This window comes from Protopterus annectens, chromosome 9.part0, assembly GCF_019279795.1.
Source record: "Protopterus annectens isolate FY-2018-M chromosome 9.part0, PAN1.0, whole genome shotgun sequence".
Classification (NCBI taxonomy): domain Eukaryota; kingdom Metazoa; phylum Chordata; order Ceratodontiformes; family Protopteridae; genus Protopterus; species Protopterus annectens.
The window spans coordinates 589,606,898-589,629,770 of NC_056743.1; the positions used below are offsets into that span (position 1 = coordinate 589,606,898).

Consider the following 22,873-nt stretch of genomic DNA (forward strand, 5'->3'; position numbering starts at 1 on the left):
AAAGAGATGGAAAAACTGCCCAAATGGCCAATAAACTACAATTTCTGGGCCAGAAACCACTCTTGTGGTAGATAGGCCACCTAGTGCTTACCACTCCCACTCATAAGCTAGAAGGCTTTCTTCCAGCACAGAAAGGCTTGGGGTGCTCAGAAGCTTACAAACAGTCCTGGATACAGCAAATCTGTATCTGAACTAGACTAGTTACAGGAAAGATGGGAAACAAGTGCAAACGCGGGATTTTAAACCAGTAAGTTGAAAGAGATGGAAAAACTGCCAAACGGCCAATAAACTACAATTTCTGGGCCAGAAATCACTCTTGTGGTAGCTAGGCTACCTAGTGCGTACCACACATACATACATACATACATACATACATACATACAGATATTTCAAGCATGGACATTAATGCCCTTCTGGCCTGCCAATATACCAAAACACTTGTTCCCATAATAAGTCTCCAGGCTGTTATTAAAATATCTAAACTAGTACTTGCTTTAATGTAATTTTGTAGCAGAGCGGAGTAGGATAAAATTAAAGTGGAGTTTAGAAATAAAAGAAAAAGAGATATGGTTGAGAAGTAACAAGAATTATTTAGATGGACTGACAAGGGTTAAAGTATTTTGCAGAATAGGAGGAATTTCATAGAAGAAGAAGAGACACAACTGCAGAGTTCTATTAATTTTGCCAAATATTTGCCTCCCATCCAGAAAACCACATTGATCCATATCTATCAATTTTGGCAACACCTTTGCCATTCTTTTAGCAATTATAGCCATAAAACACTTTATAATAATGGTTTAAAATTGAAATGGGCCTTATATGAAGCTGGATCTGATGGACCTTTGCCATCTTTAGGTATTACAGCCACCACAGCTTTCTTCCAGGACATTGGTGTTTCTCCACCTTTTAAAATACTCTTAAACAAAACCCTCCAGATTATCACTTTCTTCCCACCTAGCTTCTAAACTTCAACAGGAATACCATCTATTCCTGGAGACTTTCCTGTACATTAGTTATATGTCACCAATTTTATCTTATCTCTTCCTGTTCTAACTGTTAATAATTAAGCCTCATCTACCGCTAACCTTCTTCCATAAATATTTCCATTTGTGCTATTTCTTGATTTCCACATTTCTCTGCTTTATACATATTTTCATGTTTGTAATACCACTACATGATCTCTAGTTGTTCTGTTTGTTGTGGTCTTCCTAAGCTTGGCAACAACTCTTTCTACTTTCTGTTGCCTTAGTCGTTGTGTCAAAAGCTATTGTGCTGTGTAGTTATTATCAAAAAAACAGTTGCTTAACAACAATCTTTCTAAACTCATTCATATTATCCAGATAGTCCATTATTTTCTCTTTAGCACTCTGCAGTTGTACCTGTTCTTGTTCTGTGAGATTTCCCCTATTCTGCAATCATTTAACCTTTGTCATTTTCCACTACCCATTCCCTATATTCCTTTCTGTTTATCAGATAGGTGGAGAAGTGCCAGAGTCTCATTTTTTTATTACACTGCATTTCTATTTTAATTATTGTCACATGATCATAAATTCAATTAAATGCACATACTCCTGTGAAATATGTTCTCTCTCTAGCCTAGCTCAGTTGTTTTACCTTGGGAAATAATATGTAAATTCACTCCAAACTCCTTCTTCTGAATTCTCATCTTCTATACCAAATATTTTATATATTTCTTCAAAGATCCATCCTGTTTTGTTATATTTTCCCTTCTAGGCTCCTAGATGCATCATCACTGCTGCAATTCAAATTCCACTCCTCACCTGTAAGTAATAATCCCTGCTGAAAGCTGATTATTTCTCTCAGAATTTTCTTAAGCTCCATTATAGCAGTTTTAAATGGAATATAAATATATGCCAGTGTAATCTCGTCACTTGCTAATAGCCCTTTACTGCTACAAATCTACCATTATCTTTTTTCCCTTTTCTTTCACTATTGGAGTTCCTTCCCTTTTCCTTTATTTCCCAGACATTCTGCTGAATAATCATCCTGAAATCCTTTCTTTATCAAATTTACATGCTCAGTTCTTTCCAAATTTGCCTCCCTCCTGTAGCACAGCTGTTTATGCTCTCTACTTGTTGATATAGTACACTTTTTTGTATATACCTGTGATACCATTCACGTTCAAACTTAATATGGAAAGTGTTGCCGTTATAAGTCTTTCTCACCTATGTATAACAGTTTTTTTAATGTCTAGTTTCAGCTTGTGTGTCACCTGCTTACACTAATCTTTTGCGAGTTGAACCTTTATGCAGTTGCTTCTTAACATATCTATTTGAAACTATGTCACATCTTACAATACTTTTTGTTTCAATGAAAACCTTTAAAAAACATACCCCAGAGCACCCCCATACACTGTTAACTTAATACAAACTCACAAAATGACGTACATCTTCAAATAATGAAGTTTAACTCCTAATAGGAACAATTGTCCTAGACTGACAGCTACACTCACAGGCTTTAATTGATGTGTAATGAAGGTTATCCATGCTAAGATTCATGGTACAGCCTGTGCTTCTGCTTACACTAAGTGCTGTCTGTGTTTGTCGTAATTCCTCTCCCAGATGTAGAAAACAACCTGAAAACATTACATTTTAGCCATTGAAAGAGGAAAGTATTTTGTGTTTAATGCCATTATCAGCTTGGCTCCATAGAAACGTGAGAATCAGATACACAGTCGCCTTCAGCTACAAGCTTCTCATGTTGCACTGTGAACATTTATTTGCTAAAGGAAAACCTTTGAATTACATTGAATGTTCTTTTACTTACTTGATTCCACTTAAAACTTGTTAGATCAAGCCAATGGCCTTAATCCAGTCATTCTCCAATGCAAAATTAAGAAAAAGCACATCAATTTTACTTGTACCATGACCTGTAAAGATTTACATTATGTCCCTCACCTCAATAAACTAAGATTACAGCCTATTATCTTAAACAATGCTTTTGTCCAGGCTTTCTTCTTTTTATATTGCAGTGATTACATTTCTTAAAAGTAAACAAGAAGAAAGAAAGAAGAAAAAAGGGGAAGTACCTGTTTAATTTAGTATCACTCTTAACACACAATAACTGAAAATGCTATACTATATAACATGCAGTTTGTTATGTTTAATTAAAATACTAAGAACAAAAATTGTTTTACTTACAGTTACCTCTGAGAACAAAAATTGTTTTACTTACAGTTACCTCTTTCCTTCCTGTTCCCCTATCCGTAATGTTCTTCCAAACATTAATGATGTGAAGAAGGGCATATGCTTTGGAGTCCCCTACAAGTTTAACAAAGTCAAAAAAGTTCAGTATTTCCAGGTTTTCTTGTTTCTCCATGTTTCACAAATGTGATTGATTCTTTGTAATCCCACATCAGTTTAATAATTTCTAGGTTTCTGGTTTTCTTCCTGTTGATCTCCATCTCCCAGATTCAGTCTTTGGCTCATTTCTGGTGTAGTCCTGGTTCTAGTCAACAACTGTGCTTTTCACTGTCTCTCAAGCATCTTCCTTTGGAACATTGGAAAAGGTTTCACTGGCATAGTCTGTCTATGAGCTTTATTATCAGAATAGTAAGAAGCAGAGTCCCCTTCTGTTTGATGGCTAACGTTTTGTTGGACAAACTTTTGTATTTTCTCCTTAGCGTGTTCTGCATGAAAAAAATACTTTGACCATCCAGGAAAAATATTCTGAAGATAGCTGGATACAATAGCTTAACTCTCACACCTACCTCTCAACATTCCTCAATTGCTGGAATATATTTACTCCTGTTCTGCCTGGTGTACAGCGAGTAATCATTTTCCACAAATACACTGTTGTCTCCAACTTATAGTACTTTTTTCTTCAGCTTTGTCAGAATCAACTCTTCCTGCTGGTAGGATTGCATCTTTACTATTAGATATCTCGACTGCTTTCTTATGGCCAGATTGGAGCATACACATGATGTGCCCTTTCAGTTAACAACTCCTGCTGTGGAAGACTAGTCCAGTTGCTTATTTTTGCTTTCATAAAATCAGTACAGTCTGTTCCTTCTAGTTTCTCTGGTACAGCAGAAATCTCAGGTTTTCCCTATGTGCTCTGTTCTCTAATTCTACCATTTTTGAAGCATCTCATCTTGAGCAGTTTCATACTCAGCCAGCCTTTTCTTCATTTCAACATCTGAATTTTGCAATTTTATCAGCTCATCTGAATATCTTTTTAAACATCTTCCATTTTTTCCAGCTTTTTGTTATTTGTGTTGATGTACGCCTTCATTGTTTTATTTTAATCAGTTCTGAGCACATTTGACTTATTTTTACCTCTAGGTTACTAAAAGTCATGTCTTGCTCCAAAGGTGGAGTTTGAACTGCTTTTTGCTGAACGGCTACAGGATTATTCCAAGCCGGTATTTTCTCTTCACATTTTATGCTTGATTTTCTTTCAGGTTCTCTAACTTTCTTCTTTGCTGGCATCCAAACAGTGCACTTACTATCTAGTAACTGAAATTTTCCCCAAAAAACAAATTCATTGGCTCTGTTTTTTGAGTTTCTGTTTTCACATTAGTAGAGCTGAAATTAATTGGTACTTAGTTTGCAGTCATCTTGGAAGTCCCAAGACTCCAAAGAGTCTTGATCAAGAAAATCACAATATTTTTTACTCTCAGACACCCAGATACATTATCTGCCCTTACCCTGTACTCGGTTTCTTAGTTTATGGTAACCTATGCTGAGTCTTTCATGCCATGAAATACCCCACCCTATTTTACCTTCATTAATGTCATGAAAGTAGTGGTTTCTCAAATACTCACAGCGAGAACCATAATATTCATCACCAAATAGGTAGGAATTGATAGCTGGATAGGTGCCTAACAAAATACATCCCCAACCTTTGGAACAACCTTCCTCTGCATGTGAAACTGAGAAGTATCCTAGCCGCTTTCATGGTCAGTCTTGACAACTGGATTGATTTTCATAAATTTACCCATGGGATAGGCTGTGCACCATCCATGAAAAGGTGGTAAACACAGTGGAAGCATAGCAAATCCAAGGTCTTATTTGGATAGGCGGCTGTATGGTCTTCTTGACTTGTTGCCTAGTATCTGGTTATGAACCTGTGAAGAGTTGGGCAGTTATTTGTTTCTTCTAGCTTGGTCACTTTTAACAGCTGTGACAAGAAGCTTCATCTCCTCGCATATAGAGTCATCCAGCTACTGGAAAACATCTGGTGTCTGTCTTTAGCATATCCAGTCCATAAATATATATTTCAGAAGCCGTTATGATATTATTCAAAGTGTGCTGTTATGGTGAGTGTATTGACACAATTATACCGTCTGTTTGCTATCGGAATACTATGTTCCAATGAGCCATTCACCAACAAAGAAAGTTATGGACCAGTGAACACTTCTCTTTGTTGCTCATCAGTAATAAGAAATTTTAATGACACCCACAAGGTAAAAGATTGGGCATACATCAAGAAAAGCAGTCATGTGGAACTAATGACTGAAGAAAGAGTAGTGTGTGGGGCATTAAAAATACAGGGAGACTTTTATTTCTAAAAAGTAAGTAAGTCTAAAGGAAGGGAAAAGTATGAGAAAGGGATTATCATATTTTGTAGAGAAGTAGCTAGTTCAAGTTGACATTTTGACATATACGTTTCATTAGTAAAACACTGTGGATGACCCTCATGCAAGATGTTGAAACATAACATCCACTAGTCTGCATGGTCAGGTCCCAAAGGCACTTGAACTCTGCCACAGAGTGACTTAGTTTATTAATAGTGGAGCTGAACTAACTTCAGCTGAACCCTGAAACAGCTGCCATCTGATAATTTAGGAATAGTCCATAACTGGGTGTGGATAATGCTGCGTTTATCCTTGGGTAGCATGATTTGATCACAAGGATAAGCTTGAATGATTAAACAAATGAGCCAGACATTGGAAACCAGCATTCTCTACACGTAGGATTGGATTATTGCTATTGCACAATGTTATAAAAAAATCACTTACCTTTTAAAACAATGTCATTGTATCCACAAATATCTTCTTTGTGTTGATTGTGTCTACCATCTTCCAAGTCTGGGGACAACTTCCTAAGGCACTGTGCATGTCTAGGAAGGACATATTGCCCTCCAGGGGTCTATATCACTTAATCGAAGACACAAATCTTCGAATATGAATTTATCGAACTCGAAACACCGAAACACTACAATAGTGAACGGCCAAAACCGCAAATTTTTTTCCAAGGGGAAAAAGTCGCCATACAAACAACACAAACACTTGAAATGTAATTTAAGTGGGGGGCTTCACCCCCCACACCCCCCCTAACTAAATATACCAACTCCGAGATCACTCAACGTTGGGGTAAAGGGCAAACTCTGGGAACGGCCAACTACATTTTTTCCCTAGGAAAAAAATTGTGGTTTTGGCCGTTTGCAGTTTTTGTCGTTTGATGTTTAGGGTTCGATGAATTCGTATTTGAAGATTTGTGTCTTTGATGAAGTGATATAGACCTGCTGTCGAGGACCAAGAATGAGCAGGTGCCAAGTTGGAAGCAATGTCTCCTTTGTCTGAACAAACAAATAAGGTTACTGGTGAAATTCTCTAAGGCTAACTTCGAGTCCAAATTGGCCACATCCACTAAGGACAATCACAAGCCCTTCTTCGCATATGTCTGCAATCTCAAAGGTAACTCCCAAATCTGCTCTGAATTGGTGGTCAAGAATACCACATACACAAATGCCACAGATATAGCTAACCTGCTGGCAGACAAGTTCAGTGAAAACTTCACCTCCCTGTTTCCCCATCAGTAAACCAGGACATCCCCAGCACTTGCCCCCCTCCCCTCATCACCAGGGAGCAGGTTATTAATGCACTCTCAAAAGCAAAAAATACAGTCTCCATGGGACCCGACAGCATCCCTGGCTGTGTCCTACATGAACTCAGGTAGGAGCTCTCATCACCGCTAGTCACCCTATTCAACCAAAGCCTGTTCACTGGCTTCATCCCAGCAGAATGGAGGACAGCCACTGTCATCCCTCTGCACAAAGGTGGAGTGTCCACTGACCCAGGCAATTATAGGCCAATCAGCCTAACTAGCCTGATCTGCAAGGCCATGGAACGCATTATCATGGACCTTATAAACAAAGACATTAGCAACCTCCAAATGCTTGATCCCACACAGTTTGGTTTTGTTAAAGGGAGATCATGCCTGTTAAACTTTGTCACCTTCTTCAAAACAGTCACCAAAGCCATGGATGAGGGCAAGACAGTGCACACCGCCTACCTTGATGTAGCCAAAGTCTTCAACACTATTCCCCCCTTGGGCATAATAGATAAACTCTCCCAGTTAGGCATCAACCCATATATTACCAGATGGGTAGCTAACTGGCTCACTGATAGGACCCAGTCAGTCAAAGTAGGGGAAGTTACATGTAGTAGTAGATCCGTAACAAGCGGCGTGCCCCAAGGATCAGTCTTGGGGACTCTACTGTTTGGGATATACTTTTCTGAGGTGCAGCCAAAAAACAGTGGTCTGTGGCTGACCAAGTTTGCAGATGACTGCAAGCTGGGCGCTGTCATAAATTCCCCTAGTGATGTGAACATCCTCCAAGAGGGCCTTAACCAAACTAATGACTGGTGCCAGAAGCATGGCCTCAGACTGAATGCCAAGAAATGCATCATTATCCCCTTTGGGGAAAATGGTATTCCCACTAATTATCACATCAATAACAGTGTACTAAGCATGCAATCAGTCGCGAGGGACTTGGGCAGCCAGGTTGATAGCAGCCTGACTTTTGACCACCATGTTGCCTCCATTGTATGGAAGGCTTTCTACATGGCCCACCTCATAAGTAAGGGTATTTCATCCAGGGTCGGGTGCCAGGATCCACCACATAATGCACACACTCAGGTCACTCCACAACAAGTACAAATATGACTCTGTCATTGTCCATGTTGGGGTGAATGACAGAGACATGGAGAAGCTCTCCGATCTTGTAGCCCAGGCAGGTATGACCCTAGCTCTGAGTAGCATCCTGCCATCACCCAGAATGATACCACAGTACAAGGACAAAATGATTGACTTCAACAATTGGCTAAGCTTGTGGTGTCATTCTAAGTTGATCCAGTATCTGTCTTCCTGGGATGACAAGATCAACAGACCACGATGCTTTGCCAGAGATGACCTGCACCTGTCACCCTTGGGATTCCGGATACTAGCTAAGGCTCTTGCCACCCCTATAGTGCCTTTTTTAGGCAAGGTTCAAATGACAAATTCACCACCGTAACAGGTATAAGCAAGCAAAATCTGAGGGTAATGCTACTCAGTGCTACAAGTCTAAACCTCAAAATGCACTCACTCGAGGCACTCCTTAAAATGGAGAATATTGACATCTGTGCAGTGACAGAGACCTGGTTCAAGGCTCCAGAGAGCACCCCTGCATTACCAGGCTATAATTCATACCACATCTTTCGGCCACCTAACCTGGACCGAAACACTAAATATGGAGGCTTGTCCATATTCATTAAGGATATCCACACCTCCATGCTAGTTGCTCAGCATAATGCAGCCGAGGTTATCCAAGTGCAACTAACTCTGGGCAAGACTGCAATCCAAATTGTGGCTTGCTACAGATCCCCCACCATGCCCCAGGATTCCCACTCCTCTTTTTTTGATACACTGGAAAATATTAGGGTACAACCCAACACCCCAGTAATGGGCAATTTCAACTACTCCACCATTAACTGGGAAAACTACTCATGTACCAACTCTTTTGCTCAACGTTTTCTGGAATTCATAAATTCCAATGCCTTGGATCAACTTATCCACACCCCCACCAGGGGCAGCAATATCCTAGACCTGGGCAACCGGTGTTCCACAGCAGAGGTTAATTCCTCATTGGTCAGATCCGACCACAAGCTAATCACCTTAGACATCCACATCCCACCCCCACCCCCCATTATGGAAACCACTGTAAACAATTTCTCCAAAGCCAACTTCACGCTTCTTAAGACAGAAGTGGCAAACTTCACGACACCCATCCAGATGGACAATAGAGGTACGACTGCTGAATCCTACACAAATGCACTTTATAAGCACTTACACAAGTGCATGGATCGTGCTATCCCAAACAGAACCAAGATGCTATCCTCCAAAAAAAGGAAGCCAATCTGGTGGTCCCCTGCCATAAACATACTCTACAACAGAAGAAAGAAACTGCTGCAAAAAGGAGTAAAATCCCATGACTGGAGGAACTCCCTGGTCAGCCTCAGTAAGAAGCTGAGAGCCCTCATAAAATCCTCCAAAGCTAGTTACGAAAACAAAATCACCACTGTTTCTAAAGTCAACCACAAAGCATTCTATAGCTATGTCAAGAATCTCAATGGCAACACTCAAATCTGCTCTGAATTACAGCACAATGGCACTAAATATACAGAACCAACTGATATTGCCAACATCCTGGCAGATAGGTTCAGTGCTAACTTTTCTCCCCTCTCAGCCCCTAAAGGGCCCATCTCTATATATCAGAAGAATGCAAAGTTCCTGTAATCAAGGCTACACAGGTAAAAACCACGCTCTCCAAAGCCAAGAACACAGCATCCATGGGACCTGACGACATCCCAGGCTGCATTCTACACGAACTACAGAATGAACTGGCACCCCATCTAAGTACCATGTTCAATCATAGCCTCGCCTCAGGCTTTGTGCCCACAGAATGGTGCACAGTGACGGTTATCCCACTCCACAATGGGGATCCACCATGGACCCCGGGGATTACCGCCCTGCCCCATTAGCCTGACGAGCCTGGTCTGCAAGGCCATGGAACATATCATCATGGACCTTTTAAACAAAGACATTAGTAATCTCCAAACTCTGTACCCCACCCAGTTTGGGTTTGTAAAAGGCAGATCATGTCTCCTAAACCTGATAGACTTCTTTGAAGCAGTCACCAAAGCCGTAGATGAGGGTAAGGTGGTTCACACAGCCTATCTAGATCTCGCCAATGCTTTCAACATCATCCCCCACTCTGGAATTATAGATAAACTCACTAAACTATGTATAAATCCCGATGTCACAAGATGGATTGCCAACTGGCGCACTGAGATAATCCACACTGTGAAAGTAGCAGACTCCAAATCCGACTTCAGACCAGTGACAAGTGGAGTACCATAGGGTTCAGTCCTGGGTCCCCTCCTGTTTGGTATCTACTTCTCTGAAGTACAGGCTAACACAAAAGGTCTTTGGCTAATGAAGTTTGCAGATGACTGCAAACTAGGAGCCATAATCGAAACTCCTAACAATGTGGACATCCTACAAAAGGGCCTTGCTGAGACAGATGCCTGGTGTCAAAGCCATGACCTCAAGCTCAATGCCAAAAAGTGCATTGTCATCCCTTTTGGTAAAAACTCTGTACCCATGAACTACCACATAGGCGGTAGTCTACTTAACACCGAAAGTGTGATGAGACCTTGGGACACAGATGGACAGTAGTCTCTCCTTTGATAATCACATCACCACAGTAGTCAAGAAATCCTTCTATGTGGCACACCTCATCACAAAAGGTTTCTCATCCAGGAAAAAAGAGGTCATTGTTCCCCTCTACTCATCACTCATTAGACCCATTATAGAGTACAATGCACCTTTTGGTATATACCTCACAAGACATTTACAACAACTGGAAAGGCCACAGAAATACCTCATAAAGAGGATTACTGGCCTCAAACAGATGCCCTACGCAGACCTTCTCAAAAAACACCACTTTACTGTGTCGCATATCGCCTACTCAGAGGTGATCTCTGCCTAACATGCAAAGGTATGTCAAACCTAGAGCTGTTGGACACGCTCCACTTAAAGAAATCCCAATCCCTCTGAGCTACATGCTCTAGGGACCTAAACCTTGTCACCACAATAAACATAATATGCTGGTGGGATAGATTCCTGTCCCATAGACTTCCCATACTCTGGAACAAACTACCTACGTATATCAAACAAAGCTCCTCATTAGCACTCTTCAAGAAAAATCTTAATGATTGGATGGGAAATAGGAAATTCACCCAGGGGATCACTTCTGTGGCTCTGTTCGACAGGGGGATAGGAAATAATTTTCTTGGGTGGCAAAAGCCAGGGTACCTTTTTGGCTAGGCTTATATAGGCCCTAGGGCCAATAGCCTAGTCCCTACCTGTGAACCTATGAACAAGGAGGTCATAACATCCCTGTACTCCTCCCTTATCAGACCCATTATCAAGTACAATGCCTCCTTCTGCATGTACCTTGCCAAGCACATGCAGCAGTTGGAGAGACCACAGAGGTTCTTGACCAGGAAAATCCAGTGTCTGAAACACCTGTCCTATACAGATAGGCTAAATGCTCTGTCCCTCTATTCAGTCTCGTACAGACTGCTCAGAGGTGACCTGTGTCTGACATACAAGACCGTCTCAGACTCAGCCTTGATGGAGTTACTGCATATCCATAAGTCAAACTCCACTCATTGAAACCCGCATGCAAGGTCTCAACCTGGTCTGTGACATTAATAGAACTTATTGGCAGGATAGATTTGTGTCTAAACGACTGCCCTATCTGTGGAACAGACTTCCTCTCCATGTCAAGCGGAGTACCTCATTAGCCCTCTTTAAGACGAACCTGGACGACTGGATGGGAAACAGAAAATATACCCCTGGGATCCCACCTGTGTCTCTGCTGGACAGGGAAAACAGGTGCTAACTCTGTAGGAACATAGATGAAATTCTTGGCTAGCTTATAAGAGACTCCGGCCAATAGCCTAGTTTCGTCCTGTGAACCTATATATGCATTGACAGTTGCACAGCCTGTTACACAAGAAAAGTAAAATAAAAGCAGTGCATAAACTCCCTGAGATAGAGAAACTTTTAAAGATTTAAAAATGCCAACTGTGTCAGGAAGTTTCTGCTTTACTGACACTTTTAGAGTGCTAGAAGTTGTTGATGTTTTGCATGTTGGAGGAGGTTTCTGCTGTCTGCATTCCTGTGTATTAAGCTGTAGGAGCTGGATTTCTTTTTCTGGGGATTGTTTGATTTACAGTAGGCATGCTGATTGGTTTGTCCATGAAACATACGCATTTTAGCATCTTAATTATCTTAATGTTATAAACTATTAGGTAGGTAGCCATAATACAGGTGTAGTGCACTGTACCACCCTTTTAAATGAGAATATTTCAATACAACAGCATAGAAACATTTCTAGCATGTTCTGAAATGGAAACAAAGTAAAGAGAACACTCAAATATAGCAAAGTATGAAGCTGACTGGGTATCTCTTGTTGTGGAAACAGTCTTCCAAACTTTCTTTTCCAAAGCCTTGCATTTGCAATTTTTTGTTGTTTAATGGATGTATTTTTGCTTCATATTTTTAACATTGTTCTGACCATTTTAAATGAAACCAAGGTAGTCAAACATCTTAAATATTTTTTCTTTACCATGTGTATCTGTGCAGCAGATTATTAAATAGCACAGGGGTGTTCCCCTTCATCAAAATCCAAATATTTTTTATTAGTTTAGGATTGATTATTTCATCTATGCCAGATGTGCTCATCCCTATGAATTGAATTTATTCATTTGTTTCAGCTATTGTTGGAGCTGGAATTGGAGGTACTGCAGCAGCTTATTTTCTGCGACAGCAGTTTGGCAAATGTGCACAGATCGATATATTTGAGAATGGAAAAGTAGGTGGACGGCTAGCTACCACAACAGTCGAAGGCAATGAGTATGAGGTTGGTGGCACTGTTATACATCCTCGCAATCTGCACATGAAAGACTTTATCAGACAACTTGGTAAGAGGCTGTTTTTTTAGGTCTTATGTTAATATTAATTATATTCTGTAAGCTACATTATCGATAGTATAAGCACTGATGCATTATTGGTTTTGGAGTGCTCTGGTGGGTCACTATGCAGCAGTTAGAAAACAAGTAACATCCAAGGAGAGACAGTAACCCATAATGTAGCACACTGTATATTGTAATACAGTAAAGTTCAGTAGAATCTGGAAAGTGGTCCTACCTGCTACAGGAAAAGGCTCTGCGTATATTATTCATGCTAATAGCATTCAATGTATGTGTCCTGCTGCAAACAGGCTGTCATTTTAGTTAGAAGGAACATGATAGATAAGCAGTGACTGTTTATTTAATCTAGTTGTATGGTTCACATTATGACTCTCATCCAAACAAGGTGTAATGCTACCAATTCTGAATATATGTTTGAATAAAGATTGCTGGTATTGCTTTTCCAAATGTGACAACTGTTGTATAAGCTTTATAGCTACCACATTGGTTAAGAAGGGAAGCATTTATGATTTTTTTTCACTGTGCACATATTAGATGTTTAGATTTCTGCTTTGTTTTACAATACCATTACTAATAGTTTTTGAACATTGATTCTTGTAGAGCTAGCTGAAGTATTACTGCTGGATGAGATTTAACAATTAACTTGAGCTCCACTGAGCTGTGCAGTTTCTCTCTCTCTCTCTCTCTCTCTCTCTCTCTCTCTCTCCTTTTAGTAAAATTTGAAATAAAACCATGGATAAGAAGAGAGGGGATAAACAAAGAAAAGCAAACCAAAATGCTGCATGTAAGCTTTTTTTTAAACAAATGTGTTATTAAATTTTACAAACCATACAAGTAAGATTGCAAGAAGCACATTTTAATCACTGGCACTGGAACAGTGTCTTATAGGCTAAAAAATATACAAAAGAAGAGTAACAACCCCATAACAAACTTGGTGGTCAAGTAAATTACAGTAAATTAGTTCCCCTTTAAAAGACACACTAAGTAATGCACCTAGCCCTTTCTCTATTTTATCAATTAACACTGATAATTAATACTGATTTTTGTATGGCTCTGCCATGCAAATTAAACATTGTTTTCATAAAACCTAAATAGCCTTTATTAGCTTTCCAGAACTGGCTGATCAGTCCTTGTATGACATACTATCTACCACCATTAGTTCTTAGTAATAAAACATGAAATTGAAGCAGACAAGAGAAAGTTTAAATCATAATTCCAGTGCTAGGCAGTGATTTTAGAGGGCTAATTGTCTTCATTTTCATCTATAAAACAGATGTTCTTGGAAAAAAAATTGCAGCCCCTCATTACATGTTTCAAATTAGCTTACTTTACATTTGTTTGATGGCATAAGGAGACAGGATAAGCCTTCTCTGGACAGCATTCTCCGTACCCTCTCCTTCTACTGTTGATCATCTCTTCCAGGTGTGATCAGCACTCATATTTCTTCTTTCTACCCTTTTGCCATCAGTTGTCCTTCCTTGGGTAGTAGTTCACAGTAGGGATGATATTGATCAGCTGCAGTACTTTGCATTTGCCTGTATTAAATATCAGCTGCCACTTTTCTGTGCTCTTGGTCAGCCTTTGCAAATCCTTTCGTAAACTCTTGTCTCCATCATCAACTACTCCCCTTAATCTGAGTTATCAGCAAAAGCATCGATCCTGTTCCCTGTCCCCTCAGATATGTCTGAGATGAAATCACAAAAGAGTACTGGACCCAGTGCCAAGCCTTATGGTACTCTACTAGTCACATTCCTTATTCCTGAAATTGTCTTTCCCACTAGTACCCTCTATATCCTACTGTTTAATCATGCAACACTCCCATTCCTTAGCCTTGATCCTACACATGACCCTCCTTTTTTAGCAACCTCTTTTGTGGTGTAAAGTTAGAGGCCTTGTTGAAGTCTAGGTAGACTTCATCCACTGGCATTCCCTCGTCATGTTTTCTTGTAACTTGGCCATAAAATTAGATCAAATCTGTCTAATAGCTTTTTTGGCCTTTCACTCAAGTTGATTGTTGTCTTCTAGAAATCAAAAAGCCTTTCCCTTAATATTTCCTGTGTGACTTTCCCCACCACTCTTGTAAAGCTACCAGACCTCCACTCTCCAAACATGAGTGTATCACAGTTGTTTTTCAGTTCTCAAGCACTTTGGCAGTGGCCAATGATCTGTTGAGGAGCTCCATCAAAGGAGAGGTTGTTCACTGGCCAAATTCTTGGGGACACTGGGATGCAGTCCAGTTTGTCTCTGTGCTTTATCCTGTCTTATGGAAGAGATTTCAGTATCTGTCCTTGTCCTTTACTTTCTCCAGACTTCCCTAGCTCCATCCCAGTATGGCACCCAAATCTTGCTTTCTTGTATAAAACTTGCTAAACCATTTTTGCAACATGAGAGCTTGTTCTGTATTTCTATTATTAAATTAATTGTCATGGATTATACTGTTTTGTTGCTTTTATTATTATTCTAACAGTACAGTGTTTTTTGGAAGTTACCTTTGGTTCACTTTGTAAACATTGATGTCAGTTATTCCTTCAGTACCTTTGCTTTTTCCCAGTTTTCAATAATGCCCTTTCAGCTTTGTTCAGCCTGGTTAAATCTGTCCCTTCCTTCTGTTTTTTGCTAAAATACCAAAACAAGCCTTTATTCCCCCTTGTGCCAACTCCTTTCAGCTTGTGCCTTTGCTGTTATCATCTCTTTTGTTACCCTGCTTTACCACCCGACCCTTGCACCTTTTATTTATCCTTTATTTTGACCTAATTGCTAGGCTTACCTTCATCTTTAAACACATTTGCCTTCCGGTCTTTATTAACTTGCTTCTTCCTCAAACTCTTATCCAAAGTGCTGAGTTCCTCATCCCTGACCTCTTCCCTTGTTTATGCCATCATTATGTCCCCAGTCCTCTAAATGTGTTTGACTCTTTCCTGTAGATTATTGTAATCCACTCCTGTAAAATCCTACATCAATACATTTACTCTTTTATCCTTCACCCAGTCTAAACCACATAGTAGCACATTCAGTTTTGGTTAATGCTTTCTCTTAGTCATCCATTACTCTTTGTACCTTAGCTAAGAAAACATTCAGAAGTTCTTTATGGTACAGTCCTGTATGAGTTGGCCGAACCCATTAAGGTAGAGGATTTTAGTCAAGTCCTGATTCGAAAAGTCTATCTTACCACTGACTTCATATCCCCTTGTCTTCTTCCATAGCTTCTTCCCTGTGCCACTGCTTTCAAGTCACCCCAGCATAACCCTTTGCTGGGTAGGTTTTGTCCCTCCTGATGGAAAGCACCCCCCAATCCATACAGGCTTTGCAATTTCCTTGCATCTGAGAGATGAGCAAGGAAGCTGGAATTATTTTACTTTAGCTAAGCTGGGTTTTTGATGGCCCTAAGTTCTACCCCAAATGTGCCAAAGTCAGTCTGAGGATGTGTGTATAATGAGATGTAGTTTGCTTGCTTCATCCTGGGTCCCATAGGACAGTCACATCTGTTCTGCCCCCCCCCCCCCAGCATAATCTCTCTGAGTTCTGGTCTCTGCTAAAGCTTCTGTAGAGAGATGATGCAAGGCATGGTTCCTTCCCACCAGAATAGGTGCACACATCTTCCCTGTCAACACTGTCAGATGCCCAAGCCACTAATCCAACTCTAGTCACTTTAGTTGTAGTTAGGGCTTTATCCCTGTATGTCACCAGGCTGTCTTCTTATCTTCCTCCTTTCATGTGTGTGGAGCTGTTGCATGTTCTGTGTTAGTCCACCAGCACACCCCACCACACTTTTCCTTAACTGCCTGGGTGCATAGCCTCTTTTATGATTTTTTTTGTGTGCTTCCCCCTCTCTAACCTCACATTTGAAGCTCCCTTGCCCCATTCTGAGTTTGACGTGCTTCTTCCTCTCCAACATCACATCACACCTTATGCTTTCCTTCATGTAGATTGCTGTTCCACTACCACCTTTCTGTTATTCCAGAACAGCCTATATCCTGGTGTCTCTTTGTCCCATCCCTCTGTTGTCAGTGGCCTGTGATTCTGTGATACCAGCAGTGCTTACTGCCCCTTGCGCATCACTAATTGCAAATCACCCATACTGCATTATGTAGTAATATTACTTAGCCATTCTCTAAGTCACTACTGTTTGTTTCTTTACTCTTTTATCATTTCTGCAGCCTAACTACCTGTCACTTCTGCATCATCTGTTACATGTCCTCCCCAATCCATTCAACGGTTTCTAGCCAAGCTTCAAATACTGTTGTCCCTTACGACTGAAATGAAGCCTGTCCCTGGCTTTGAGCTGTTTCCTGTGCCAAGTTTCTCCCCATCCGCCCTAATACCAAGCCTTTCTTCCTTGTTCACTGCTTCCACAAGTCATTATACTCCCCAATCCTCTCTCTTCAGGGCACGGGCTGGTGGTACAAGTAACACGTTTTAGAATACTTCTTCCAACCCTCTATCCTGATTTCTCTCTGTTACCTCCCTGCTGTGCTTGCTACCACCTCTACAGGTGTTTTTGAGAAGTCTTTGGTGCCAAAGTGCACCACATCATGTATCCACCTGCCTTGATGACCACCTTTGTCACCTTCTCCCAAGTCTTGCTGTGTCTGAGCCCTGAGATCAATTTCAGTATAATCTGGTCTCCCCTTTAATCCCTGCCCAAATTCTTATTCCCTGCAGTTATTGAGTCTGCATTCATCAAAGTGCCACTCAGTCTCCCCATAGTTGCTCTTGCCTGTTTCACTTATTCTGTGTGCTCTGTTCCTCCTGTCTGCAGCTTTTACTTCTCCACTTCTGTTATCCACTCCAGCCCTCCTTACTGTCTGTACTTGGTTGCCTTACTCCCTGTGATACATTTGATCCCTTTCTCATTCCTCTTGCATTCTTCTTGCAATCCTATCCCTTCCACTATTTGTCCATCCTGGCTGGCTGAATTTCTCTCTCTGTCTTTTTCCCTCCTGCTCTACTCTCTGTGTAGGTTCGTGTATGGCAAGCTTCATTCTTGAGGAGAATATCTTGAATCCATTTCTTAAACACATTAATAATTTGATTGCAACCAGTGACCTGATCAAAATTCTATATATAAGTCACACACACACACACACACACACACACACACACACACACACACACACACACACACACACACACACACACATACATATATAATAACATAAATTCCTTAAATTTTAATGAAGAAACTTACTCTGAATTCAAGATGCATTCAGCATAATATTAAGATTACTGGAAAGTGGTTGACGTAGTAAAAATCATTTGAATATATTCAACTCTCCATTAGAGCTTGGCCTCTGTAATAATGTGATAACTCATTTTGACAAATTAGTGCATGGAGAAGATGAAATGAGAACTGTGAAAAAAATCTTAGGTTTACTATAGTTTTAGCATATTAACCTTTAAACAGTGACCCATGTAAGACTCTGTAGCATTCTAATGCATATGACCTGAGATTAATTGACAATAGTTTAATCTACTGAGTAGGGAACATAATTTAAAATTTGGCAACATCAATCTTCTCTTTGATTTTTGATGTAACAGTTTTATGTGCTTTACTATTCCAAAATAGACTTCATACTAGATTTAGTAATGCTGTAAACTAGTCTTAAGAAAAGTATCCAGTTTCACAATACATCTAGCTAGCACAATACATCTAGCTAGAGGGATTAAAAGTGTCTTTCCTCATTTATCTAAATCTCTGTTTGCAAATTCTAAAGTGTTAGACAGCTTGAGAGTAATGAAGCTATGAATATCTAAGGGATATTTAAAATCTTGATATTTTTGATGTTAATCTTTGATATTCTAGATCCATCCACCCATAACCACTTTTCCCCTTTTTGAACATGGGATCAGCGTGTCACTTCAACCATGACAATCATCTAGAGCCAAGGTTCAAACCTCTATAAATTAAAGTGCCCATTCATTGGCTTTAAAATAGTTGGATATGTACATTTAATTTATAAACTGATGATAACGGTTTAAATAAAGCAGAGGATTAGAAAGATAATGATAGTGGCGTTCATAAGGCTGCTGCAAAGTGAGGTGTTACAGCACACGCCCCATCCGCAGTATGACACTGCAGCAGTGTTATTGATATCCTCACTGGCCTCAGACATGGGTTGGGTAGAGCGTAGGGGAGGCTAAGGCTGGTAATTTAGACCTGGTGAATAAAGAGAAAAGCTGGTGGCAGCTGATAAGTTATTTGTGGGGAGCTAAATACTGCTGCATGTATCATAATATTCTCATTTAATAACAAAATAAGATGAGAAATTTTTAATAAATCTCAGACCCCACCCTGATGGGACTGCTGCATATCCACAAGTCAAGCTCCACTCGAGTAACTCGCATGCACGACCTCAACCTGGTCTGTGACATCAGTAGGACTTGTTAGAGGGACAGATTTGTGTCCCAGAGACTCCCCTTTTGGTGGAATAGACTACCTCTCCACGTAAAGTAGAGTACCTCATTAAATCTTTTTAAGCAAAATCTGGATAACTGGATGGGGAACAGAAACTGCATCCCTGGGATTCCACCTATGTCCCTGCTGGACAGTGGCATAGGGTGCTGACTTGTTGGAACATGGGCTAAATTTTTGGCTAGGCTTCTGAGGGCCTCAGGGCCAGTAGCTTAGTTACATCCTATGATCCTATGAGTAATAACACAAAAGTATTGGATGATTAAACACATCTACCAAAATTGTACTAATATCCAAAGGTATTAAAAAAGTTGTGACTCCCTCAGACCATGACAATTTATTAACTTTTAGTCTATTAATAACTTTCATCACTTCTTTAGTTATTTTACGTACTGGATGACTCCCTGTTGTCATCAAGCACAGAATCGATGTAACTAGACACATATTCATAATTGCTAACTTTTGTATATGCATTTTGACCTCTCTGACTGTAAGTGTAGGTTTTAGTAAAAAGACATATAGTAACATAGTACTGACATAAAGATTAGTATCCTAATTAACTAGGATAAAATTACTTTGTGTTCTTAAGTTAAGAATGTTTGCCAAAGATCTTGATAATGGGACCCCATTTGGCATGTACCAAACACACTTTTGTTGCATACTTTGAGTACTCTGTTATATGAATGGAAATTAGTTTATTAGTTTAGTCTGACATTATTTTAAGGCTAATTCTATAATCTTTTCATCAATATCCATTATTTTATTATCTAATTTTAAAGTCATCATCTGTTGCACTTTCTGTTCTGTTTTCTCTTTAGAATTCAGTGAAACCAGGCTAATTAATTAATTCATTCTGCGGTACTCATTTTATCCATTTCAGGGTCACAGGGAACCTGAAGTCTATCTCAGTAGTCAGTAGATGCAAGCTGGAGAAAGTAATCATGGTTAGGATGCCATTCTGTCATAAAGCACACATATACACTGTCATGTGGCAAAAACACCTATACGAGATTTAGATGAACACCATTCCATTTACAGCAAGCGTGTATTTGGTATGTGGAGAAAATCAGCACCGGTCAAAAACCTCATGGACACAAACAGGACAGGCAGACTCTGCACAGAAGGCACTCCAACTAGCAAACAAACTGGGGCAGTGGAGAACCAAGAACTGTGGCAGCAACTCTGCTTTGCAGCTGTTCTACCAGCCAAGCTAATTGTTTCTTTGAATATCTTAGTTAAGAGATGTTCATTTCACTTCTTAAATGATAAAATTAAATCCTGGAATCCCTGACAAACTCTTTATATTTGCATAATCTTGTAATTTAAATTTTCATCTGTAAGCGAATGAGTAAGCCTCCATTTCTTAACTGTGTTCATTTATCCAGTTTATGAGATGTTGAACAAAACTGCTGAATGATGAGAAAAAAAATGTAGGTACCATTATATTCTTGTCAGTGAAAGTTTCTTGCAGACTAGACACTAGATTAAAAATAAGTCCTATACCATGATTCATAGATATGAGGATAAAAGTTAATTTCTTGTCTTGAGACAGACTAAATGTTAACATAAGTTGCTGTATAACTTTAGTTTTACATTTGCTAGCTTGCAAAACAAAATGTAGTCTGCTAATTTGTTTAAAGTTAAATTCCAGCCACCCATTATAAATATTCTTAAAAGGGACTTTTATTATGACATGGTGCATACAGTAAAGCTAGCAATGTCAATCTTGCATCATTTGGAAATATTTTGTAAGAAAAAAATACAAATATGAAGAGATTTAATTATTTTTCTACTCCTTTACTATTAAAAACATTCACTGAAGCAATGATTTGGTTGTTTCATGTTTTATTTTTATTAATTGGTCATATATTGTGTGCTTCTTGTAAGCAAGTTATGTTTGGCTGAATGCCTACTTTTTTAATATGAAAATGCACAGCTCACTTTACTTTATATGCTGTTCTTATAAACGGTGGAGACAACTCTTTTTAAAGATAACATGGTATGCCTATTTGATTAATTGTGTTAACAAATGAGTACCCCAGGCTATACAAGGCTTTGTTCCAAGGTCAGATGGACATTCTAACATTGCTGATTAGAGTTACAGCAAGTTGATTCATTCAGATGCATAAACTGCTTAGACTATTGTTTTGGTAGTATTACTGCATTAGTGCTGACTCAGTTGAAGAGTATATAATGTGCACAAAATCAGTTTAAATCCATTTGGAAAGTTTTTCTAGTTATATTGTCTCTTCCTTCCCAGGTCTAAAAGAACGACAGGTTAATATTGGTCGTGTAGGTATCTATAATGGAGAGAAGTTTACCTTTGAGGAGAGCAGTTCATTTCTTATTAATGTTCTCAAACTACAGTGGCGCTATGGTTTTAACTTAATCCGATTAAAGATATGGTTGAATGGTATACTGGAAAAATTCTCAAGGTAATCCAGAAAGCTGTTCTGTAACATTTTTATTAGTTTATGACATTATTATTATTATTATTGCAAGTATTGTTATAGATGTCATCACAGTAACAACAGAAACATAAAAGTACAGCTGGTGTTATAATTGTCCTGCAACTGCACTCAACTTTGTTATGCTTACTATTTGGCAATTGGCTTTTATGGAGAAATCAGAATACTTGGAAATGTTGACAGTTAGTGGTTTCTTGACTGCGCAACTAAAACTGGCAAGACACATAATTTTCTGTTACAAAACAAGAAGTTCTGCTTTTAATTCAGATGAAGCATTAAACAGAGGCCCCATCTGCTTGAGCTGGCAGTGGCTTAAGCGGATGTAAAAGATCCCACGGCACTTATAAAATGAGTAGAGTAAGTTCCCTGATCCCCTGGCCAAATTTCCCCTAACAGTATAAATACCATCTCGGGTCTTCCCTGAAAAGAGGCTACAAGCCTAGTGGGACTAACCTGGTCAACAAAGGATAAATAATTAAAATAAATAACTGATACTGATTATGCATATGTCTGCACAGATTAGCATATCTGTATACAAGATAACATTTTAAAATATGTATATATTTCTGTTATCCTTCGTGAGTCACAAGATTAATTCTACAGTCATTATCCTCTGTGGTCTGCTTAATGATAACTTTGCTCTATATAGCGGTGGGGACTAAGGGGGCCAGTGTATAAGGAAACTGTTGGTTAATTAATGCCCTTGATATGAGCATGAAGTGAAACAGGACTTGGTGAGAGTCCTACTGTCACATTATTGTTTTACTTCTTTATAATAGTGGCAGACTGGAATGGACTTGTTTGAGTAGGCAGACATCTTGGCTACAAATCTGTCAGTTTTGTGTGTCTCAGATACTTTTAACACCTTTATTTAATTCATACCATTTTAATGACATTGGTACACATACAGTTATAGTAAAGAAAACAAACCATTATTAAGTGTTTTCATTCATTTCCTGCAACATATATGATTATCATTCACTCCAATGTTACTTAAATTCCTCAAGTCCTGCTGTCCTTTAAATTTCATTCCTGAAACAGAATATTATTTTGTATGTGCTGTTCCCACAAATTCCATTTACTTCTATGTAATTTATTCCTTCCCTTGTCTAAAGATCCTACATCCATTTATTTTATTTCCTTTACAGTATTCAGTATTGCAGTTATAGTTGGATAAGAATTTGACTTCCATTTTGTTTTAGT

General features: G+C 39.3%; 1 protein-coding gene across 1 annotated transcript in view; it reads left to right on the forward strand.

Annotated features, from left to right (window-relative positions):
* The window catches only part of LOC122811351 (prenylcysteine oxidase-like), a 175,289-nt gene that overhangs the window by 19,395 nt on the left and 133,021 nt on the right, over positions 1–22,873 (forward strand). The window contains exons 2-3 of the mRNA XM_044083131.1: positions 12,575–12,781; positions 21,463–21,637. Of these exons, the coding sequence (XP_043939066.1) occupies positions 12,575–12,781; positions 21,463–21,637 (382 nt within the window). The remainder of the gene's footprint in view (positions 1–12,574; positions 12,782–21,462; positions 21,638–22,873) is intronic.